Here is a 25,313-nt window from a genome sequence, read left to right on the forward strand (position 1 = left end):
GTTGCGGCGCCTGGCACTGGAGACCCGGTCCTGCCCGGGATGCTGCGCCAGGCCAGCGAAGAGGGACGGTCGCGCCGGCAACGGAGCGCTGAGCGGAGCAGCTGCGATCTCGCTTAGGATCGCAAGAGGGCCGAGGGGCGCTCGGGGGCAGAGGCGGCGGGGGGGGGGGGCGCCTTCCGTGGCTTTTCGGAGCAGAGAGGGGCCGCTTGGCGCAGGAGCCGACATGGCGCTCAGCTCCAGGGCGCACGCCTTCTCGGTGGAAGTCTTGGTGGGGAACTCGCCCAAGCGCAAACGGCTCGATCTGGAAGAGGAAGGGGCCGAGAAGGGAGCCGAGGCCCTCCTGCGGAGAAGCCAGGCACCAGGTAAGGCGCTCCCCGTTGCCCTCTTGGAAACGGTCGGATTGGAGTCAGCTGGTCGCTGCCATCTGCAACGCAGTCGGCTTTAGCGTCGCACAGCGCTCTTGCCAGCAGCCCGAGCCTGGGGCTGGTCGGTTTGGAAGCGGCGTTGAGTTCAATGGAGCTGATTAGAATGGGAGGCTGCAGGGAAGGCTCTTTATGAGGAAGTGACCCCGACTAGATTCGTTGGGGCTTAGTCCCAGGCAAGGGAGCGAAGGACTGCCTCCGCAAGGAAGGAACATGAATCAGGAGCCCGGTGGCACTTTAAAGACTAACAAAACCCCAGCAGAAAATTGCAGTCAGCGGCTCACATCTTCAGATGGTCACCTAGAGGAGTTCCTGCTGAAAGAAATGCTGTTAGTCTTTAAGGTGTCACTGGACTCTTGTTTTACGTTGCTGCAACAGACTAACACCGTTGGAATGACCAAGCAAAGGGGCAAACAACCTGCCGCAGAATGAATGAATCAATATTTCTTCTTTCTGTCTTGTTTGGCTTTAAAGTCCAGAACCCTTTCCCACACCGGCTGGTCCAACAAACAGAAGGTTTCATTTGTACCGAGTTAACTAACAGTGAGGGATCCCGGCCGTCTGTTTTTCTCAGCCAATCTGAAGAGTCCTGTGCGGTCCCGAAGCTTGCCTCTGACGTTTCCAAGAACGGTGGCTCTAGATGCAAAGGAAGGCTTCGCTTGCTCTTTGTTAAAAAGTAGGGAGGGATCTCCTCTTTGCAGATGAGAGCAGAGAGTCTCCCTCTTCGGCAAACAGAAGCCTTCCAGGAGTAGACAGTGGACCCCGGGGGTGGCCTCCGTTCTGTTGCTGGCCCGCCCTGCAGCCCCGAACTCAACGGGAATACATGCAAATGTATGCTAAAACCGGTGTCAGAGAAAGCTTTAAGGTGCAGTGAAGGCGGTTTAAGGCTTTGCAGTCCGGCATCGCCCCAGGCCTCGCTTTAACCCGGAAGATTCCAAGAGCGCTTAGGTGCACGTGTGAACAGGCAACAACTCGGACTTAGGAAACCCGGCGGGGGCACAAATGCAGGCCGTGAGGAGCAGAGTGTAGAGTTCTTCTCCCCGTTTTCTTGGCCATAGGCCTCCTGACATCTAAGGCTTCTTCTAAAAATCCTGTGAATGCTTCTTCCCTGTATTTTTTCCTCGCAGAAAAGAAATCCAAAGGAGAAATGTCGGTGACTGTTCCCGAGGAAGTCAGAGAAACGCAGGGCGAGATCCAAGTGGACTTACAAGGCTCCGAACTCTGGAAGAGATTTCACGAGATTGGCACGGAAATGATTATCACCAAAGCCGGCAGGTAGGGAGTTTCACGTGTGAAGGTTCAGACGCGTGTGCCTCTCCAGGGGATTCCTCTATTCCTTGAGATCACCAATACCGAACCAGAACAAGAACGGCGCTGTCGCTGACCCCTGCCCATGACCCCTTAGGGTTGTGATTTAAAAAGCAAGCCCCGAGTTCATCCTGGCTTTTCTCTGTCCAATAGCATCGCATTCCTGGGCACTTTTATTCACCACACACCTGAGATTTATCATTATTTATATTATGAATAATGATGACACCTTATTTAGATCCAGCCACAGTTAAGCACTTTTAAAGTAGTAAAGAGTCCAGTAGCACCTTTAAGACTAACCATCTTTATTGAAGCATAAGCTTTCGAGAGCCACAGCTCTCTTCGAGCCCGAGAGCTGCGGCTCTGGAAAGCTTATGCTACAATAAAGTTGGTTAGTCTTAAAGGTGCTACTGGACTCTCTACTATTTTGCTACTACAGACTAACACGGCTAACTCCTCTGGATCTATGACCACTTTTAAAGTGCCACTTTATTTCAATATTTGGTCTGTTGGGTGGCACCTTAAAGGCCAACAAGATTATCAGAGTGTAAGCTTTCGAGAGTCAGAGCTCCCTTCTTCAGGGCAACACGGCCACCCCACCTAAGCGGGCCTGTTTTACACTCCCTTGGAAATAAATAGGTCTAGAAGGTGTTTGATCTTGGCTGGATCTTGTTCACAGTATTTGGATTTTTAAACTCGGACCCACTGACATCATCTAGATATTGATATCTAGGTTCTCAAAGACGCCCCAATTTTGAATGCAATTGGGTTTGTTTGTTTTTTAACGTTAGGGAAGAGGAATTGGCTTCCCAACCGGGATCCACGGTCTTTGCATGCGCGAGGTACCATTCGAACTCGGTTCCCATGAATCTCTCTGTCTTTTACTGGTAGAATCAGATCCCGGGGGTTGATCTCAGGCAGGGTTGCCTAGCCTGGGCTGGCTGGCAGCGGCTTCCCAAGGTCTGGGGCACGGAAGGGTCTCTTCTCAGCCTTTGCTTCCAGAAGTTCGTTGGGTCCCGGAAGCGCCCCCCCCCTGCAGTTTGATTTGGATTCCCCCGAAGACCTTCCCCTTGCAACGCAAATATTTCCAGGCCAAAAGGCTGCCTCTGGGTTTGTGGCGCAGGAGCAGATGCCGGCCCAAATGTGTTTGTTTTATTGGGATGTTCATACGGCACTTTCCTTCCCAGCGGGGAAGTAACTTACTACATCGTTCTCCCCTTCTCCAGAACAACCACTTTGTGAGGTAGGTTAGGCTGAGAGTCTCTCTGGCCCAAGGTCAGACAGCAAGTGGGATTAGAGTTCTACTCTCTAACCACTACTCCTTTGGGCCTGAGAGACAGAGAGAACTTACCCTAGAAGAAAACTTTCTCTGCTTGCCACTGACACCGCTAGTTTGAAACGAATCCCAGCTTTTTCGTTAGACTTGCTTCTCCCGTACAGCGCTCAATTAGAAACGAATCCCTCGCAAATCCAGATGGGAGGGCTTTTCGGTTCATTCGTTTATCCGCCGCGGAGTCCTCTGCATAATAATTTGGGACTCTCTGAAATCTGTGGGACTTACTTTCGAGTAAAGAGGCAGCAGACGGGACTCTTTCAGCGCGATTCTATGCAGAGTTATTCCGGTTTAGGGCCGTTGATTTCAATGCACTTACACTGGTGTAACTCTGCACTGCGCTGGATTGCACTGTTAAACGGCAATAATTTCTAGGGAATTAAGAGTCGACTTCTTGGATAAAATGGGGATTGTTGCATTCATATGCTGAGGATAGCCTTATATACCCATTTTGTGATGCCACCCGCACTTATTCGAGAGGAGTAAATCCTATGGAAGTCAATGGAACGTCCCTAAAACTAAGTCTGCACGGGATCGCATAAATATTCCTGCGCACGGTCCGGTCCCTCAGATGGAACTTCGTGTTGGCTTTGTTTCAGCCATTGCAAAGGCCGACAGCCCGGTTCTGTTCTGGTTTGTGCTGAAGTAACTCCTGTTCAATGGGACGTGCCGTTAAGTGACGATACTGTAGAGTCAGCGCTATGTCACTGGACTAGAAGGAGGAAGAATTTCAGCGCTGCAAACCCTCAAGATTGCAGGCCCCGGACCCTCTTTTAAAAACCCCCTCATTTCAGGAAGCTTAAATGAAGAAAGAAAACGTTTTACGTGCATATCAGCTTTGCATAAATCACTTTTGCCAAAGACCCCCAAATGTGGCAAAATTTTCATGGGTTAACATTCCCGGCTTTAAAAAAAAAATCTTTTCTTTCCCTATGTGTAGCTGAAGAAGAATTCTATGTAATCCCAGCCAGAAGTCGCGCCCCCCCCCCGCCCAAACTCCCGCCTGACCAATGAAAGGTGCCTCTCTTCATTCGCTTTGTGCAGCCGACCTCGCTTGTCGATCGACCCTTTGACGTGCTAGCCAGAGACGGCTGCCAATCAAACGTGATAGTTAACTACAGAGCGGGGAATCGGCGTCGGGATTTGTGACCTTGGCGGAGTTACCGCCGTTGGTTCTTCTGTGGTTGTGGAAGGGATTCCCCGCACGAGCGGCAATAGGAGGAGAAGGACGGAGTTAGACACGGCGATAAAAGTTTATGTCTCCCTTTCAAGGTCTTTAAATTATAGGGTTACTGCTACATTCTGAGAGTCCTCTGGCATTCCTCCCTTAACTGATTTTTTGAAAAGGTTTATGAATCAGAAAAGTTTCCCCTGTCTCCCAGACGCTTGGTGAACGCCAGCGCTTAAATCGAACCCACAGGTGCCATTTCAAGTGCGCCCCAACCCCTCTCCTGCTGCCGCACGTGTAAAAAAAAACAACCCCAAACGCCTTCAGGTGGTTTTAAAATCCTTAAAAATCAGGTTTCTGAATCGACTGTCTCTTGAATCCTACTGGCGAAGCAAAACCTGCCACCCTCCTTCCCCCATCCCCGTCCCATCAGACAGAAAGAAAATATTACTTGTTCCCAGGTAAAGTACTTAGGATTCATAGCTGCATCGGCATCCAACCTTAGGAAACGGTTTGGACCCGAATAAATCACTGTAAAATGGCTTTTAACGTCATGTTCAGCGCTTTGAGTCGGGCCTAGAGTTATTGCTACCATTTAACATTGCTAATGTGAGTAGTACTCCTCCTCCTCGTTATTACCAAGACCACCAACAAAAAGAAGTTCTTCTACCGACATGACTTGGAAGTTTTCTCTTCCAGTGGGACTCAACTGAAGGTGTTAAAGCGAACCATAGTTGCGAACATTTCGTTTTGGGGTTAGCCTGCCTGCATGGCTGAAAATTCTACTGCAGTAATAATATGACCGCTACTAATAATAATAACAGTAAGAGAATACACACGAGTCTCTCAACTTGAGATGCCTCCGTGGCGTGTTTGTCAAGTGTAGGGAGACACAATGATAGCGTGGAAGCCTAGTTTAAAAAGACAGAGCCAGCGGGAATCGCTCCTCAGAGGGTTTGTTAATTTCATCTACGCCTCTGGAAGGCTCTGTCAATTTCACCTCTCCAGTTTAAAACCTTGTGGGATCGCTACCAGAAGGCAGCAAGGAATGGAAATGGGCTGAAGCTGCCTTCCAGAGCCGAGCTTGGACCTGGAGAGGTTATAATGGACTGAAGTTTCCCTTCTGGCGTTTCACAGCTCCTTCACACAGCTCCAGTGCATAGCAAAGCCTTTGCCCAGCCGGGCTCTGTCTTTTAAAACTATCCTTCCCTGCTAACATTGCATCTTCCGATTCCTGTTCTCCAGTGTCAGATGTGTAGAGAGTGTTAGGTGCTCGTTTCCACATAACTATGAATGGTATATGGCTGCCGGAATAGTTTCCACAGACTGATGATTGTAAGGGACATTGCACCGACCCACGACTTCACATTCAAACAGCGCTGGTTTCCTCGCGCAATCCCATCTTTCCTCAGAATTCCTGCGTGGCGGTCTTAAGACCCATTGAAACACACAGGCGCTAGATCGGTAGTAATACCTTAAGGACGGCCAAGTAGCAAGTCTTTATTGATAACAGCGAAATGTAAGGGCGATGTGAGTCATTCGGGACTAGCAGTCTCAGCGTTCTGCTTTAATTAATGCCCGGGACGACCCTGCTGGAGCCTTCCTATAGGTAGCAAAATAGAAAAGAGTCCAGTAGCACCTTTAAGACTAACCAACTTTACTGTAGCATAAGCTTTCGAGAACCTCTTCATCAGATGCATCTGATGAAGAGAACTGTGGTTCTCGAAAGCTTATGCCACAGTAAAGTTGGTTAGTCTTCAAGGTGATACTGGACTCTTTTCTATTTTACTACTGCAGACTAACACGGCTAACTCCTCTGGACCTACAGGTAGAGCAGCCTGCGGGTCCAGGAGACCAGATCTGCATGCTACCCCCATCCTCGGAATCCCCTGGACATCAAATAAGCACACCAGGGAGAAATGAGCTCCCTGTGTGACTAGATTTCTACAGGCAGGGTGTTTTTTCTTTTTAGCCATCCAGGAGAATTCATCTTTTTATCTCGCCCTTGGGGCGTTTCTGCCTTCTCGGTTTTATCCGCACAACCACCCCGAGAAGCTGTTCATGCGGAGAAAAATTACCCATTGCGCTTCATGGCAGAGTAGGCTTTTGAAACGGGGTCTGGTAAACCCTAGTGGGAAACCCCTGACCATTCTCCGCCCCCCAGGTTCAAATTCCCCACGTTGGGCCGCATGCCTCCGGAGACCTTTGTGCGGAGGGCTGTGTCATCACCTCTCGTTCTGCTTCCTTCCCTAGGAGAATGTTTCCCTCGGTCAGAGTCAAAGTGAGAGGGCTGGATCCGGTGAAACAATATTACATCGCAATAGACGTGGTGCCTGTCGACTCTAAAAGATACAGGTAAGAGCCGGGCTTCTTCCTCCAGAGACCTCTTTGACTCTGGAAAGCTCATGCCCTGGAAATCTAGTTGTCCTTTAAGGTGCTACTGGACCCGAATCTTGCTCAACATACCTGCTAGACATCACTGGTGGCCAATGGGAGTTGTGCTTTTTAAGGACTGTCCACCAGAAGTCATTACAGTCTTAGAACGGCTTGTGATCTGTTAAAGCATTTCTTCAACTCTGTATTGGATTCTTGCTGGTTTTAAATCTTGTATGTGCATACCCTATTACATGCCTATTGAAATGTCTTTGAAATTGACGGCACTGACTCGCACAGTGTTATCCGCCTTGAGTCTCAATGAGAAAGGCTGACTATAATAACGTAAATAAATAAATAAAATTAGAAGAAACAGATGCGTTCAGCGTTATTTTTGTATTCTTCCAATATTTCTCCTTTTTCTCTCTTTCTCCTTAGCACATAACACAACAGGGAGTAAAGATCTTTGAAGGATACAAAATAATGTTTCTTGATGAATGGGGGGGGGGGCTGAAGCCAATGCCTGTTTACTACCAAGTAACAGTGCCGCTTACTCCCAGTGAAGGGTGCTCCGTGCTCACTGAAACCTGAGCACCTGGGGGAGTGATGGTCTCTCTTCCGGAGAAACGTATGTAAAATATCAACCTCCGAGTTTCCTCTGCAGTCAGGGCAAGAGTTTCTCTGGCATTCCAAAGCCGGTGGAACCACTTTCCGGTCCCAACGAGTTACTCTCCGGTTTAGCAGAATCCTGGGTACTTGAGGAACCAAGAACCGCACCTACTCCGAATGCATTTCTCGGAAATAAGCCCCCTTGCTCTCTGTAGCGTTTACTTCCCAGTAAATTGTCCTGAATCAGGACTCCTGAGCGCCGGGGCTGCGGTTTGGCTGTCCCGCGGACCCTCTCTCCGGCCACGATCCAGCCACGGTTCGTGATTTCAGTGCCAGCTATTTAAGAATGCACTGAATTATCCCGTCAAGATATTGATTTTTGCTGATTCGTGTCAGGATTGTTTTGTATCCCGGCTCCTCCCTTCCAATATGATGAAAGGACAAACTTCACTGCCTTCGCAAGCCGCTGCTCACACTGCCTGCAGGGCGACCATAACGTGTGAACACGAAACTCTGGTCGGTAGTGCCCTTGATTTCCATTATTTATAAGCCCGTCTTTCTCACTGAGACTCAAAATGGATTAACCAGTCCGTTTCAAAGACGTTTCAAATAAGCAATATAGCAGGGTATATTCACGCGCATTTGCAAAGATTTAAAACCAGCAGACGTCCAAATCCAGAGCTGAGGAAATGCCGAAACGGAGCAGAAGCAATTCTAAGGCTGGCATGGAAAAGGCAAACCCCGAGGGAGGAAACACGCTCTCGTCTCCGTGTGTGAATAGGACCTGTTCGCAAGGCACAAGCAACAGATTCAAGACACGAGTTCTGCAAGCGGCACTTTGGGGAGAGAAAAGGGTTCCGGGTTGAGAATTGCGCGGGTTTGTAAAGGATCCAGTCCAGCCCGCTGCGCAGTTCTTTCAATCCCGCCAGCTAGTTCCCAGAGCCGGCCAGCCCAGTTCCCACGTTCATCTCGCGCCTAGCCAGTTTCAGATTAAGAGGAGAAGGCGGGGAGGGAGTAGGGTTGAACCTGCAGCTCGGAGCCACTTGGCACAGCGAGGTCCCAAACACGCTGCAGAGATAGCAGCGAAGACCGAAAGGAACCGAAGATGAGAACGCCTGCGTGGGACCTGTTTGGTGCAGTGGTTGAGAGCGGCAGGACTCTAATCTGGAGAGCCGGGTTTGCTTCCCCACTCCTCCGCCTCCGGGTTTGCGCCCTTCCGCCCAGCGAGAGAAACACAGACGCTGTGTCGAAGCGGAGAGCTCCGCAGGGACGCGATGAAGAGGAGCCTGAGAAACCCCCACTGGCTCTTGTGCGCCGCCTTTAGCGCCTCCTGGGCTGAGGCGGCTAGAGGAGGTCAGCGGGTGGCCTTTTGTGGCACGCCAGGAAGCCGGTGCTGCAACGCAGAAGGCCAGTCCCCGGGCATCGGCAGCAGGTCTGCTCGAGGTCTGGCTGGTTTTAAAGACCAAGCGATTAAACCTGCAGTCCTGGCTGGGAGGGAGTCCTGTTCAACAGGTGAAGCTCGTTTCTGAGTAAGCTTGTCGGTCTCAGATGTGAAAAAGAAAACGTTCCTGTTTCTTGCTCTTTAAATTTCTTTACATTTAAATTCCCAAGAGGAAATTTTGGCAGGGTCAGCATCTCACATCGGGAGAAAAAAACGCATCAGCCAGCACTGAACATACCAGAGATGGTGCGGATAGAGCGTTGCAGCAGGCCAGGGTGACCCAGATTCAAACGTCTGTTTACCAGAGCAGCTTGCTGGGTGACCTTGGGTTAGCTGTTCTGTCTCTGCTTAACCCACCTCACAGGGCTGTTGTCAGGATAAAATGGAGGATTGGAGAGCCATGCATGCCACCTTGGGAAAAAGGCAGGCTCCAAACAACCTGGGACCTTCTACGTGAAAATCAGGCCCTCCGCCGCTCCACTATTCTCTTTTCATTAGTTCATCATCATAATACTAATTTAAAAAAAAATTATGTACCATTTTGGAGTCTTAAGACCTTGCTGCCTTCCTTGGATGTGGTAGCTGTTTCTCAGGCTCCTTCTCTGGAATGCAACCTTGGTTCCCCATTAACCATGGTCAACAGGGTAGGTATAGAAAGTACTATCAAAAGTTGGTAGTTGAATGTGTGTCTTAAGACTTTCACATAAACAACCTCATTAATCTCTGCTTCCTTGTACAGCAAGTCAGCATTATCTCTGTCTCATGCAAGGATCATGGATATGGGAAGAAGCTATCTGTGCAACTTGTGTTATGAAGCAGGTCTGCGGTCTTCACCTTGTAACTGGTTTGTCTCCTGGTTTGGTTTGGAAGGTACGTCTACCACAGCTCCCAGTGGATGGTGGCTGGGAACACAGACCACTCGTGCATCACGCCCCGGCTCTACATTCACCCAGATTCCCCTTGTTCCGGAGAGACCTGGATGCGGCAGATCATCAGCTTCGATCGGGTGAAGCTGACCAACAACGAGATGGACGACAAAGGGCATGTAGGTGTGGATTTGGGATTGTGCACCTGGGATGGGAGAAGGAGGGGAGGCGGTTCAGCTTGGAGCAAAGCGTGGCTTCACTTGGAACCTAGCTGGGTTGGGTTTGGTCTCAGCCTCTGACCCATTCCAGGAGAATCTGTGAAAAAATACATAGGAAGAGTGGATGGCAGAGGCTGGCTCCATCTTATCAGATCTCAGAAGCTTAGCATGGTTGGCACTACTTGGATGGGAGACCATCAAGGAAGTCCAGGGATGCTAAACAGAGGCAGGCAATGGTAAATCACATCTAGGGGTCTTGTGCCTCAAAAACCCTAAGGGGGCCCCATAAGTTGGCTTTGATTGGCTTTTCATATAGAGTAATTACTGTGATTCAGTTGAGCAGCATAGTCTCTTTCCCAGGGCACCATCACAGAGAAGACAATAGGTCCTTGTTACCTTAGTATTGTAAGAGCTACTGTAAAATTGTGTTGCAATGGCAGAGGGAATGCACCAATGCTCCACTCACATGAGAAAATCTACGCCATGAGGGAGGGACACACCACGGGGCTCCTTCCAGTTGTTTCCTGACCTGGGAACTGGAGCAACACTGAAAACAACGAATAAAGGCTGTAGCTCAGTGGCAGACACATGGATGGTTGTCCTGGGTTTATTCGTTAGCATCTCAATAACAGATCTCAGATGGTGGCCCTGACTTGGACAGTCCAAATAAGCCTGATCTCGTCAGATCTCAGAAGCTAAGTAAGCTTGGTTACTAATTGGGTGGGAGACCTCCAACAAAGACCAGGGTTGCAGAGGCAGGCAGCTATGACCTGATGGCACTTTCCACAGCCACAAGTTGGTGGTGGAGAGACCCTTTCTGTCCCTGAGACATTGGGAAGTTACTGCCAGTCTCAAAACTCCACGTCATCCATTTGTTCATTTGCTGAGAGGAAAGGATTCTTTCGTTTCAAGTAGATAACTTTCTGTTTATGAATATCTTGGGTGATAGAGGAGGGGTTGGGGAGCCAGGCACAGGCCTAATTGCTTTCTGTGTCTATTTGCCTGAGATGAGGGTGGAAGGCTGTCACTCACCTTCATCATTCAACCTTTATATTTTGAAAACTCTAGGGATATTTTTGTCCCTCTGAGTTCCATATTGCATTTACATTACTGATTACATTAAGTGGAGGGCAAGGGGAGTTAATTCCACCGAATTCAGTGAAAAAGCAGACCTGGAAGTGAACTTGCCAGTTAATTTTAGATGAGGATAACCTTTTAATTTTCCTCTGGTTTACAGATTATTCTGCAGTCTATGCACAAATACAAGCCCCGAGTTCATGTCATTGTCCAGGATTCCCGATTTGATTTGTCCCAGATCCAGTCCTTACCAGCCGCTGGTGTCCAGACTTTCTCTTTCAAGGAGACGGAGTTCACAACGGTCACGGCTTATCAAAACCAGCAGGTAACCCCCATAGGCCGCCACGGGGCTCTGGACTATCTAGTTGCTTTTGTTCTTGGTTTTTGTAAGTAGTTTTGGTTCTCTGTGTTGCATGGTTAAAACAACAATAACAAAATTAGAGCCAGGTACCACCTGAGGAGGATATTATCTTTAAATGGTTAAAATGAATGAAACTAGCACAAAGATGAGTCCATTTGTCTTTCTTTTCTTTCTCTTCTTTTTCTTTTTTCACTGTTGTTACTGTCATCTGTTTTGGGGTTGCCACGTTTTCATTCATCATTCTTTCATTGCCATTTGTACAAAATTTGTATGCCACTGATGCTGAAAAGGATGCAAATTTCATTCATTTTAAAGGGGACAATTCTGCCCGAAGAAAGAGAAACTAGTCCAAAAATAAAGGCTCGTGGGTTCTTTTCATGCATGGGAGAAACAAAATTAAAATGGTAATATTTGAACTGAACGAGACAGTCTTTGAAACCTGCAGTGCAATCCTGAGCTCTGCTGCTCTGCTGCTATATTTAGTTGTACTACTGTATTGTTTGTTAATAGTTGTATTGCTGCCACCAGGCAAAGAGTGCTGCTATTTTTATATGATGTTTTAATACGGAACGCTTTAAAATGATTTTAAGGTTGTTATCCACCCTGAGCCTGCTTGCGGGGAGGGCGGAATACAAATATGATATAAATAAATAAAATAAATAGTTGGTCTCCTCCTCAAGCCAGGAGCAGGATCAGTGCTGGGTTGTCCCACCTGACCCCATGCCGGCTTGAAAAGCTGCATCAAAATGGGAATGGATGGTCACTCTCAAAAGGTTGCAGAGGAGGAAAAGAAAGGCCTGCCTCCGTGGCATAGCTGGTAAGACAGCTGGCCTGACCCCCTAGGGTACAATCTTCCAGAAAGCTCTCCAGCAGAATGAAATTGCAGAAAGGGGAAGCTGCGGCCATTTGTTATGATTTGGACTTGTAGTTTAGGCAGCTCGACAGATTCATGGAGAACTCTTGCTTCCTTCACAAGAACATAGAAAAGAGCCCTGTTGGATTGGATGTGATGCAGCCTCTGGCATTCTGTTTCCCTTCGTGGGAAGACAGATACTTTTGGAAAGTCCATAAATGGGGCATGCAGGTGACTGCCCTTCCTTTTTGCTAGTTTCTATTGTTGGATGCATCAGGATAGAGTGCCTCTGAACATGGAAGTTCCTGTGGCAAAATGGGCTCGCAATGCCGCCACTCCCTGTTTTAAGACTAACCAATTTTATTGTAGCATAAGCTTTCGAGAATCACAGTTCTCTTCGTCAGATGCATGGAGGGCAAAAAGAAACTGGTCAGATATAGAGGAGGAGAGGGGAGGGCGGAGTAGATGCAAACAGCTCCTTCTGATATGGAGATGCAAACAGCTCCTTCTGATATGGAGATCAGTTTGCTTCTGTTGAGGAAATCCGTTACCTCTGATAATGAGATAACCATTCATAGTCCCTATTCAGTCCCAGCTGGACAGAGTCAAATTTACATATGAAATTTGCTTGGCGTGGAGGGCAATCTAGACTCCCCTCTGTCTGGTGATCAGGGGCGGGGCCACCAGCCATGTGACCATTTTCGCTGAGGGCAATTTAAACTTTTAAAAACTACCCCCTTGTTCCAGCTGATCCAAAGTGACATCATTGTGCAGTCCTGGGAGCACGTGCACACTTTGCACGCGCACATGTGGTACCAGGGTCACCACCTCCTGCCAGAAGTTGCCCCCTGTGCTGGCAACCCACTGAGTTCCATCACCTCTTTTCCCAGAAAAAAAGCCCTGCTTGTAACTCAAAGTTTCTGGCTATGGTTCAATTCATATTCTATATTTTTTAATTATTATTGTCTCAGTGAAAGTATTTGTCAAAACAGATTCTTACTCTGAATATTTAAAAATGCAAACATATCTTGATCATTACTGGTCGTATAAGCTTTGGTCTAATTATGCTGTAGGCTTGGAGTCCTCATTCAAAATGAATAATGTAAAAATAAACATAGAAATTCACTTCCGTCTCATTTTGTACCCTTGAGACCTTGCTGCCGTTGGAAATGGTCTAGTTTGCCTATCTGGTCAGGCTGGGCCTGACTGGGAGAACATGTACGTTTATATGCTTCTATGCAAGGTGGTTTGTTTTTCGGCTTAAGTTATATTGGGATGACCAATCAAGTGACTGAGAGGAAAATTAATATTCTGAAATTCTACTAAATGTTGGATTTGAGCAATTCATTCATACTGCTCGTGACTGATCTGCTCATGTGCTGTAAACATCATCCCAATAAGAGGCCTTGGAATAAGGAACATGCGTGGGTTATAGTCTGTCAATCATTTTTTAGTATTCTAGCCTTCTGGGGCTCAATAGTATATCTTTTTTTGTTGTTGTTTTAAAAAAAATCACTAGATTACCAAGCTGAAGATAGACCGGAATCCGTTTGCTAAAGGATTTAGAGACCCTGGAAGAAACAGGTACATATGTTTTATCATTTGTTTATCACAGTCTCTTTTTTTGTATGAAAAATATACATAAGTTCTTGAAATTTTAAAACAGTATTATTAACACAGTAGCATACCATAGGTAAATTCAACAGGGAGTTAAAATGCAATAAAATACCATCAGCAATAAAACAGTCACCACAAGATCTGCAGACTCCACAATATTAACAGAAAGTCTGGCCAAGTTGAAACCTTTTGACCTGGTTCCTGCCTACCTTTGCTAGGAACCAAGGGAATTTCCGTCAGAAGGGCACCTTCACTGAACCCCCCTCCCCCACTTCTCATTGATACCCTCTTTACTATTGACGGTGCATGCCCATAGACAGCGCCTTTCTTGGCACTGGTTGAGGTGGAACAGAGGCCGAGGCCTGCCTTTAATGTGAATAATTGGTTTTCTGAAAATTTGCTAACTTGACGCTGCAGTAAAGTGGAGACTGTCAGCTTTATTCCCTTATAGTGATGGGTTATTTGAGAATGCAAGTTCCAGGTGGGTAGCCCTGTTGGTCTGTAGTAGAAGAGCAAGATTTGGGTTTAGTAGCACTTTAGAGACCAACGATTATTTATTTGTTTAATTTGATTTATACCCCGCCCTCCCCACAAACATTAAAAAATACATTGAAATCACAAAAACATAAAATCAACAATATTTTTTTTAAAAATCATTAAAATAGACCAGGAGCAGGCTATTTAGACAACTATTGGGAGTCCGTATATGGGCATAGCAGCTGGATGAGGACAGCCCCAGAAGAAGTGGTGGTCTTAGATGGAAGAAGGAGGACACCCGCGGGCACTCAGCCGAAGGCCTGGCGGAACATCTCTGTTTTACAGGCCCTGCGAAACTGTAACAGGTTCCACAGGTCCTGGATCTCCAGTGGGAGAGCGTTCCACCAGGCCAGGGCCAAGGCAGAAAAAGCCCTGGCCCTGGTTGAGGCCAGATGGATGTCCTTCGGGCCGGGGACCACCAGGAGTTGCTTGTCTGCAGAGCGCAACACCCTGCAAGGGATGTAATGGAAGAGGCGGTCCCACAGATATGCAGGTCCCAGTCCGTGAAGGGCGTTAAACACCAAGGTTAACACCTTGAACCGGATCCGGAACTCCACTGGGAGCCAGTGCAGCTGGCACAGCACAGGATGAATGTGCACTCGGATTGGCGTTCCGGTAAGGACGCGTGCTGCTGGAAACTAGATTTCCAGGGCAGGAGCTTCTGAAAGTCAGAGCTCCCATTGTCAGATACATGGAGTGGGAAAAGGTAGGAACTTTTGTAATCCAGGCAGAGGGTAGGAGAGGGATTGTAAATCAAAGTGCTGGGAAGCTCTCTAAGGCATCAAAGGAAAATGTCCCTATTTTATAGACCCACACTCCACCCTTTGTTAACAGTAAATCAGTGGACATCAAGAATAATTTATTGGGGAAGTATTTCTGCATATCACAGATACAACAAAAAAGCCTTGCAAGCATTGTGTTGTACAGGGTTGTAGAAAAGTATGGATTGTTGGTTTCTAGTATTTGTGGCCAGTGCTGTGATAATGGTGCCAAAGGAGTACAAGCCATTGTTCTAGGGGGAAAAATCCTCAGGCGATCTTTGTACTTTGCTCCCCCCTGCTTCTTGGTTCTCATGTGGGTGCCTGCTGCAGACAGTTCGGGCCAGACAAATGCCAGATGCCATTTTCATTGACTAGCACGCCAAATAAGATTATGGAAGGCATATTTTCTTCTCTCTGGTTTTATACAAAGTAATAAAAGGTAACCAAGAAACCAAAACATGCGTATGGTTTCTCTTTACAAGAGTAAGCAAATTGAACAGGGAAAGGGAGTGGCTAAAGACGAAAAGGTAGCGCCAAAGGGGAGGGTCCAAATGGGAATGGTTAGAGGGGAAAGGGGCTGAATCCAGAGAGAAAGGGGTCCCAGTTATACTCTGTTATCCAGGGCCCCTGAAAACCTTGAACAGGCCCTGCAGGCAGATCAGGACTTTAGACGTTAATCTGGATTAGTGGTCGTTTGCTCTGTTCTTCCAGTGCCGTGGCATTTAGGCAAGTAGAACCACCACTCTGAGTCGTGCTCAGAAACAAACCAGAGGCAATGCATGCTGTGCATGCACTAGAACAATAGTCTGGTTCAGATGCTGATGGTTGCAATAATATCCTCATATGGTATCAAGCGGTTTTGGATCTTGTGTCCCTGTTTAAGAAGTGCAGAGTAATCCAGCGGGTGGGTTTGCCCAAGTCCCACCTCCCAAATGTGATCAAACCAAAATGGAAATCAGATCAGTTGTGCAGACTCCCATAAGAACATGCACTTGGATCACATATTGATTTTGTACGAGTCTTTGTGGGTGGGTTTCCCATCATATTTTAGCCCACCCACTCTCCAAGAAGCTCATGATTCTGGCCTTCTTTGCAGAGGCAGTCTTTGGCCCCATACCTCTTTGGGTTTTCTTCCGAAGGAGTTAATCAGCTAGAATTTGGAAAAAAACTCAAAGAGGTATGGGGCCAAATGAGGTACGGGGCAGTTGCGGCCTCACAACAACCCTGTGAGGTAGGTTAGAGAGAGTGTGTCTGGTCCAGGCATGACATTTGTGAGCTTCGTGACAGAATAGAGATTCAAATGGGGGACTTGGGGAGTCTTGGTCCAACCCTCTAACCCCCACCCATGAAGTTGCCTTACACCAAATCAGACCGCTGGGCCATCAAGATCGGTATTGTCTGCTCAGACTGGCAGCTGCTCTCCAGGGTCTCAGGTGGAGGTCTTTCCCATCACCTGCTGCCTGGTCCTTTTAACCAGAGAGGCTGGGGATTGAACCTGGGACCTTCCACATGCCATGCAGATGCTCTGTCATTGAGCTTACAAGAATTCCTGAGAATTTGTTCCCTCTGCCAATGTAGGGTTACATTAAGACATTCAACATCTGAACCAGCTTTCAGAAAATACTTTCCATGCACTAGTATAACTAGTATAACCAGTATAACTGTTATAACTAGTATTCGTATTCTAGAGGCGTATTGGATGGACTTCTGGAATCGTATCCATGGAGACCGTCACTTACTCTGGACTTTAAATCTTTTGGAGGAGAAACTCAAGGTGAGGATTGACTCCTTAGTGCATTTGAAGATTATTACTGAACATTATGCAAAAATCTTATGTTTCTGGCCACTTCAACTCGGCGAGTGCTTTGGACCCAATACACTGAAGCGATAACCGGCAGATAATAATTTTCAGGGAAGTCTCCTGAATTCTAGCCTGCGATGTGGACAAATTTGGTTTCTCTCCTGCTGGATAGAAAGTTAACATGGGCCGTTTCCACACTACTTACCTTCATCCGGAACGCCATGGAGCGTCATGAAAAAAACGCGGAAGATAGCGTCTTCTCGCACGAGTTTTGCGCAATGTCACGCAAAACTTGCGCGAGAAGACGCTATCTTCCACGTTTTTTTCGTGACGTTCTGTGGCGTTCCGGATGAAGGTAAGTAGTGTGGAAACGGCCATGTTATAAAGGTTATTTTCCTCCCCAGCAGATTATTTACTCTGGCATACCACTAATACTTAGTATCTCCTAGACCTTCAATTATTGTCACTGCTCTGCTTTGAACCCATTTCAGTTTGTCTTCATAGTTCTTCATGTATGGTACCCAAATCAGCTCTCCTCCCTGCACCGTTTCTGGATTGCAATTGGACTCCTTTGCAGCTTTTATCCTGGGAGGGGGGGAGGTAACCCCTCCCACCACCTAGTGGTCCAGCCCCAATCCATATTATCTCCTCATAGTAGTATATTTGGGGAGATCCTATCAGGGATCCCCAGTTTTGTGTGTCATTTGGGCATATCTAAGGCCATTGTGAGACTTCTTGATATATTAAAAAGGTGAACCACAGGATTCCTTGGTTTGTAGCTCAGTCTTCTGCAGTCTGATCCTTTGCAGGTGAATATTGTTGAATGCAATGCGGTTGCTGAGGATTTCAGCTGTGGCCGCTATATTACACTAAGTATATTATTGCTGATTTCTGTCTATTGCAATTTTTATCCTACCGTTCCTCCGAGGAGCTGAGAGTAACATTCCGGGGCTTCCTAGCCTCTGTTTCAGGGAGCTTCATGGCCTGGTCAGGATTTGAATCTGGGCCTCCCCAGTCTAGTCTTATGCTCTAACCACTACATCACTCTGCATCTTGAATGAGTGCCATCAATTGGTTCTTATTATGGGAAGGAAAACCATCATAATTTACCTCTGAGTTGGAAAACTATAATAGCTGCAGACTTTGGATATAGACTGCCAAGGGAGAAGCTGTTTCATTATTTTTTTAAAAAGTTTCTTTTTCATCAGCCCAGTCAGGACAGAGCTGGTGTGTCTGTGGGGGAGCCTGCAGCCAGCTGGCCTCACAGGATTCTGGTTCTTTGCGTGTTCTCAGCCCTGTTGATTAATCAAAGGAGGAATTTATTCTGCTTTGAAAGCTCTTGCTCATTAATCTATCAATTAAATTGCTCAAAGCTGGCAGGCTGGATATAGACCAAGGTTTATATTTTGAGGGCGTCGGTTACACATGCCTGATTGTAAGGGTGGGGGGGAGGGATTCCTCTTTAAACGCTTTTCAAAGTGGGCAGAAATGGCATAACGGATATTTTTTTAACGCTGTAAAACCGGCACTCTAGGGAGGTTAAAGGAATTCATCCTACCACCCAAGAATGACACGGTGAGGCAGCAAACAGTTCTCGTTTCAGTCTTTATGTATAGGCCAACTTGTAATATTCTTTCTGCCACATTGCAAAAATCATTCTACACACCATGGTTCCAATGAACCGAATCATTAATGTATCTTTAGGGGACAAATATGGCAATTTTAGTTTTTTAAGCCATGGAAATGATTTGGCTTTAGATTTACAGTGTCTTCCTGTGTACAGTTGCTCCAGTCAACAGCTACGAAATAAGCGTGATTAGACGAGATTAACTCTGATTTAGCCAATTTGGTGTAGTGGTGAAGAGTGGCAGGACTCTAATCTGGAGAACCAAGTTTGATTCCCCACTCCTCCGTGTGAAGCCAGTCACAGCTTCTCAGAGCTCTCTCAGCCCCACCCACCTCACAGGGTGATTGTTGTGAAGATAATAATAACACACTTTGTAAACCGCTCTGAGTGGGTGTTAAGTTGTCCTGAAGGGCAGTATATTAATCAAATGTTGTTGTTGTTGTTGTTGTTGTTGTTGTTGTTGTTGTTGTTGTTGTTGTTGTTGTTGTTGTTGTTGTTGTTGTTGTTGTTGTTAGGATTGCGCTGATAGGTACATGACAGGCAGAGAAGATTGTGGTGGGCATATAAATGGGGAAATTGTTACAGTTCCACCAGGCCTGTAAGATGGAGATGTTCCACCAGGCCTGTGGCTGTGGTTGAGGCATGGGTAAACTATCTGGCCATCCTTTTTCTATGGCCTTTAGGCAGGGCTTTTTTCCTGGGAAAAGAGGTGGTGGAACTCAGTGGGTTGCCAGCACAGGGGGCAACTCCTGGCGGGAGGTGGTGCCCCTGGTATCGTTTGCGCACATGCAAAGTGTGTGCATGTTCCCGGGACTGCGCAATCACATCACTTTGGGTCAGCTGGAATGGGGGAGGGAGTTTTTAAAAATTTAAATCACACTCCTCAGCGCGGAGGGTGATCTAAACTCCCCTCTGTCTGGAGATCAGGAGGCGGGGCCACCGGCCATGTGACCATTTTCAAGAGGTGCCGGAACTCCGTTCCACCGCGTTCCCCCTGAAAAAAAGCCCTGCCTTTAGGCCACCCTGCTTTTGCTGGTTTGATCTTGGCGACCTGCTGCGCCACATCCCTCAGTGCTTGAGAGTATTGACTGAGAAATAGCAAACGCTGCATCTCGAAATAATTTGGTTTTAGCCATTTTGTATAGTATTTGATTATATTTTACTTATATTTCTTGTACGCTTTTATCTTTTTATGGTATTGTGGATTTGATGTTGTGGCCCACCCTGGGCCCACTTGTGGGGAGGGCGGGTTAAAAGTCTAATAAATCAGATCAAGTCAAAATGAGAGGATGTATCCCATATGCTTAATGGGATGATAAGAGTCTTCCCAAGAATTTCTCTTGTTCTTTGCTTGGTACTCTAGTGCCAAACTAAATGTTCAAAACAGATGATCTACTGGATAAAGTACACATGGGCTTGTGTGAATGGTGTGGCTCTTGAGTCTTGACACACAAAGCTTGGAGCTGAGGATTAGTGTGGGCTCAGCACAGAGTTGTGTGCAAAACTGAGTAATTCAAGAGAGCTTTTTACTTGGATAGGAGGACTGTACAGTAAGGAAGTAATCTCATAGAGATCCATCAATAAAACGGTAGGAGGGACCACAGATTTTACTACCATTGTTGTAAATATTGATAGACTATCGACTCCATTGCTATTGCTGTAAGTATTGCTGGGTATGTTGTTTAATATGTCAATTGTAGAATTGCTTATGCTCTCGTTCAGCATTTCTTTAGCTCTGTATCGGATTTCTGCAGGTTTTTAACTCTTTGCAAATTTGCATGTATGTACCCATTACATGTTTTATTGAAATGTCTTTGATATTGACAGTAATGATTCACATTATGTAATCCGCCTTGAGTCTCAGTGAGAAAGGCGGACTATAAATGACATAAATAAAATAAATACATTTATGCTGCAGGGATCAGATGGTCGGGATGAGAGCATCTAGTCCCTCAAAAGAACTTATGTTTATTTTAAATGGAATTTTAAAGGAGCAGAAGGTGCTATACATTCATGAAAATAAGACTGAAGCTTACAAAGTCAAATACCCATGGTGAGGGTAATCCTATTGGCTGGAAAGGGGGTAAAAAAGTTTTATGACACCTAAAAGACTAATCGATGGATTGAAGCAAAAGCTTCCTTGGCCAGAGTTCACTTCATCATATGCATGAAGTGACTCTTCAGAAGACACATACGCATACATGCAGACAGGTGTGCATCTCGGGCTGGGTGTGGGATAGTGAATAATGGAGTTAAAGGGCCATGAAATGCAAAAGGCATACGTTTCTGGATATTTATATGCAAAGCTCAGAAGTAGATAAAGAGTGGGCAAGGCCCACAAGTGAGAGAGAGGAGAGGCAGCGAACCCTTTGGCAATGCCATAACAAACAGAGTTGTTTAGCAGGCATTTCAATCCAACTGGGGCCCGATCAATCTTCTTTTGATAGGGATCTGGCTGGGAGACCTTCCAACAATCCTAATGAATTGCTGGGGTGGGTGGAGAATTCTCCAACAAATTTTTCTAATTTAATTTCAATTGCAATGTACATTTTCTTAAAAAAACACACCCAGTTACAAATAAGGTGGAAACATGGAATGTTACAATCTGCTGGTTAACATTAAAATTCTTCAGCATTCCAAGTTTTTTTTTTAAAGACTCACTAAAATGGATTTTCCAGAGCAAAAATGGAAATGTTTTTAAAATTCATCTGATCAAACTTTGTAACGCTGCAGCACAGCTCTTTAACGGACAGGGGATCCACTGCTTTGCTGCATTTGAGACCCACAGCCAGTCTGGATGCTGCCATTTTCGGTGCCTATTCTTGAGCCAGTACTAAACTGGATGTTCAGCTGAAGCTAACAGCACATTCCATACGATAAGCTCTTGTGAAAGAACTTGGTGTGCCTCTTTTGGAGAGAGGAGCACAACGCTTGGGCACATGTGGCTAATCAGGAACGCTGGCTCTTGCTTTTCTGTGCAGCAGGCTAAGCAAACATGTGAGCCCTCAAGCCTATCCCACAACCATGTCTGTGGCTCATCAGGGATTGATAACTCCTGCCTTTGCTGAATGCCTTCAGGTTGCAAAATCAACATCCAGCAAGATGCAAATGCAAGGATACGTTTGGCTTGGCGGGCCACACATTAGGCAAGTTCGAGACAATCGAACATATGCTTCATTACAGTTTTTATCAGGATGCTCTTGTGACGATCCTGCAACCCTTGCTTAGGAGATTTTCTAAATACCCTCCTTTGGATATCACTAAGAAGTTTTTACATGACACAGTCCCTCAGTTTACATCGGCTTGCAACAGATTTTTTGCTGTAGCTTAGAGATTTCGCAAGGAATGCTTGCAGAAGCGAATAGCTATATCCAGTGGGAGTTCACTATGGCCCATGTTTTATTTTCTGTTCCCGAGTCTTGTTTTTAACCTATAGTATTTTATACTCATGTCTGCAGGGCTTTTTTCTGGGAAAAGAGGTGGTGGAACTCAGTGGGTTGCCCTCGGAGAAAATGGTCACATGGCTGGTGGCCCCGCCCCCTGATCTCCAGACAGAAGGGAGTTGAGATTGCCCTCCACGCCGCTTGGCGGTGCAGAGGGCAATCTCAACTCCCCTCTGTCTGGAGATCAGGGGACGGGGCCACCAGCCATGTGACCATTTTCAAGAGGTTCCGGAACTCAGCAAAGGGCAATCTAAACTCCCCTCTGTCTGGAGATCAGGGGGCGGGGCCACCAGCCATGTGACCATTTTCAAGAGGTTCCGGAATGCCGTTCTACCGCGTTCCTGCTGAAAAAAAGCCTGGTATGTCTGTAGATTTCACTATTGTTTTTCTTTGGTATAATTTGTTTGATCGATATGTGCTGGCTATGAACTGTAATTTTTTAAATAAATAAAAATACCTTCCCATTATGTAAGTCTTCCCTGTACAGTTTCAGATGGGGTGTGCATGTGTTAAATGTGTCGTTCCAAACCAACATGTGTGCAGTGGGGGTAAAAAACTTTTCCACATTAATGCCATCAGATTCCTCATTTTGAAGATTTTCTGTGTAGGCTTCTAAATGTCATGGAATGTGACTCTAAGCCACAAAGTAAGTGTGCATGCACTCAATGCCCAGGTGTGTTGTCGTATTATAACCTATGCATGCGAATGACAATCACACACCACTACACAATTTCCAGTTTTCATTTGTAAAAGCCCTCTGTCTTCACAAGGACTCTAGTTTTCCTACTAGGTCAGACAAAAGGACCCATCAGCTTCCAAATCCTGTTTTTCCATAGTTGGTCAAATGGCTCTGACAAGCCTACACGAAGGGCACGAAGGTAATTGTCCCCCTTCCTCAGCCCCCAAGGTTTCATATTGAAATTCCGCCTCTAAACATGGAGGTTCCATCGAGCCATTGTGGTTAACAGCCAGGGCTTGTTTTCAGCAGGAACGCGGTGGAACAGAGTTCCGGCACCTCTTGAAAATGGTCACATGGCTGGTGGCCCCGCCCCTGATCTATGGACAGAGGGGAGTTGAGATTGCCCTCTGCAATGCCGAGTGGCACGGAGGGCAATCTCAACTCCCCTTTGGGGCCACCAGCCATGTGACCATTTTCACCGAGGGCGATTTAAACTTTAAAAAACTCCCCCCTTGTTCCAGGTGACCCAAAGTGACGTCATTGTGCGGTCCTGAGTTCCACCACCTCTTTTCCCAGAAAAAAAGCCCCGGGAAAGAGAAAGGGGGAAAAAATCTCTTTCATTTGCTAACCTCCTTTTACTTGCCTCACTGCAGGAGGAAGTCCTGGCTCTTCCCCAGTGACTCCCACGGGTGGGACTCCGTCTCCTCTCAGCTCCCTGATGTCCCCAGCCTGTTCTCCTCCTGCCCTCCACTTCTCTGCAAGCAACCTTGGGATGTCTTGTCCGGAATCTTATCTCCACCACCTCAGCCTACCCGTTTGCTACAAGATCTGCCCAACCGGCCTTTTAAGGCAGCAGTCGCTGATGTTCCCCGGCCACGACAAACTGGGCAACGCCGCTGGTCCATCCCTTTTGCCCCATTTCATGGTGGACATGCCCACATTGTCTTCCCTGAGCATCAGGAATCTCAAAAGCAGCAAAGCGGAGGACTTGACTGGGCCCAGCCTGCAAGGGCCTGCTTCTGCTAGTCATATGTTCTACGGTTTACACGCATCTGGAAACATTTTCCCCTCAAATCCCATTACCCGGGAAGCACTTAATTGTGCCCTGCACCCTCCATATGGCTTCTACGGCTATAACTTTGCAATGCCTTCTAGGCTGATGAACGCGGCCAGCCATTTCAAAGTGAGCAACAGCCTCCCGTCGCCTCTCCGAGAGGGCAGGTGCAGCCACCCTCACTGGCCCTCGGCAATTAACCACTGCCTCTAAGGGAGATTCCTCTTCCAGACATCTCGAAAGCATGCATCCGACCCCCTCCCGCACCAGCTCTTTCAAGCTCTTTGCCAAAGACTGATGGATTGTTGACTGTCAAGCACTTCACGTCATGACGGAGGAAGCCATGGGACATCCGCAGGGCTTTTTTTCTGGGAAAATAGGTGGTGGAACTCAGTGGGTTGCCCTCGGAGAAAATGGTCACATGGCTGGTGGCCCCGCCCCCTGATCTCCAGACAGAGGGGAGTTGAGATTGCCCTGCGTGCCGCTCAGCGGCGCGGAGGGCAATCTCAACTCCCCTCTGTCTGGAGATCAGGGGGTGGGGCCACCAACCATGTGACCATTTTCAAGAGGTTCCGGAACTCCGTTCCCCCGCGTTCCTGCTGAAAAAAAGCCCTGGTCATCAGGACAAGATACAGATAGCAACAAACCGCCTACAAGCAGAGACAGATCTTTGTATGGCAGAAGATGGAGGCAGATCGGGATGTTAAAACTGCCCAGGATCAAGCTAAGCCAAGCGGCCCCCGCAGTGCCGGAAGTATGCAGGGTCCACTGAACTTGGACTTGGGGCTCCACCCACAATGCCATGAGTGGAGGTTTACCCAGTGTGCGAGACTACACGCCTTGGTGTTATCAGAATTGTAGCCCAGGTCCAAGCTGAGTGGACCCCTTTTGGCTCAGCTTGTTCTTGGCTGCCAGTGACCCACTGGGAACTGTCCCAGTAAGTTAAAGGCCCAGGCCACACTTGGAAACTGCTAATTTCTGTTGTTTGGGTGGGTCTAAACAAAATGTCCATCCATCCTTTTTAATATTTGCACTTTGCAGCAGAATTTTAGTAGTGCAAGGTTACAGTGATTGGATTGCTATCTTCATGAGACCTTGTATCTTTCTCTTTACTCTCAAACTTATTTTGAGAATATCTTTTCATAGCCACATTGATTTCCTTGGTTTTTTAAAAGACCGATGCTTCAACCTTTGGCTCCCCCCACCTCTAACCATTGTCCAATGAGTAAAGCACTTAAGTATATTTTCTCACTCTTTTTTCCCTGTTGATATTCACATACCAATTGCAAATACTATGGTCTTGTAGACCTAGGTGGTATGTATATGGCTGGACTGGGGGCTTACCTGACTGAATGTTTTTTCCATACTTTAAAAAATGCATCTGGAAAAATAGCGTGTCAGGGAGAAGACTAGAGCCACTTTCCTCCACCTGAATTGTTAGTTTTCTAGCTGCAGGGAAAGATTTTGCTTGGAGGAGCACTAGATTCTGCAGTGTAAACAACCCAGGCATAGTTACTTGTTGTAGATTTTCTGGGCTGTATGGCCGTGGAAAAACTACAACAACTAACGTTCTCCGGCCATGAAAGCCTTCGACAATAAACCCAGGCACAGTTTTCTACCCAAATTGTTATATTTATATTGTGTTATGATGGAACAGGACAGTATTCATGAAGCTGCCAGGAGATTTCTCACTTCCGGGGCACTGACCAGCTTCGTACAACCTTCTGTTAGCAGGGTTACCATACTATATACCTTTTGCCCAGGC

At 46.9% G+C, this 25,313-nt stretch overlaps 1 protein-coding gene across 1 annotated transcript; it reads left to right on the forward strand.

Moving 5' to 3' along the window:
- Nucleotides 1-223: 223 nt before the first annotated feature.
- Nucleotides 224-23,761, forward strand: TBX22 (T-box transcription factor 22). The gene is made up of 8 exons (XM_054996828.1): nucleotides 224-362; nucleotides 1,550-1,697; nucleotides 6,485-6,586; nucleotides 9,525-9,699; nucleotides 10,976-11,140; nucleotides 13,549-13,613; nucleotides 16,633-16,718; nucleotides 23,148-23,761. Exons 1-8 carry the CDS (start codon nucleotides 224-226, stop codon nucleotides 23,759-23,761), a joined length of 1,494 nt encoding a protein of 497 aa, XP_054852803.1.
- The last annotated feature ends 1,552 nt before the right edge of the window (nucleotides 23,762-25,313 follow it).

The sequence above is a fragment of the Eublepharis macularius genome, chromosome 13, assembly GCF_028583425.1.
Source record: "Eublepharis macularius isolate TG4126 chromosome 13, MPM_Emac_v1.0, whole genome shotgun sequence".
NCBI classification, from domain to species: Eukaryota; Metazoa; Chordata; class Lepidosauria; order Squamata; family Eublepharidae; genus Eublepharis; species Eublepharis macularius.

Coding starts and splice junctions, on each gene's coding strand:
- TBX22 (XM_054996828.1), top strand. CDS start 224: ATGGCGCTCAGCTCCAGGGCGCACGCCTTCTCGGTGGAAGTCTTGGTG. Junction 9,700..10,975: donor AGATGGACGACAAAGGGCAT/GTAGGTGTGGAT, acceptor TCTGGTTTACAG/ATTATTCTGCAGTCTATGCA. Junction 13,614..16,632: donor AGAGACCCTGGAAGAAACAG/GTACATATGTTT, acceptor TTCGTATTCTAG/AGGCGTATTGGATGGACTTC.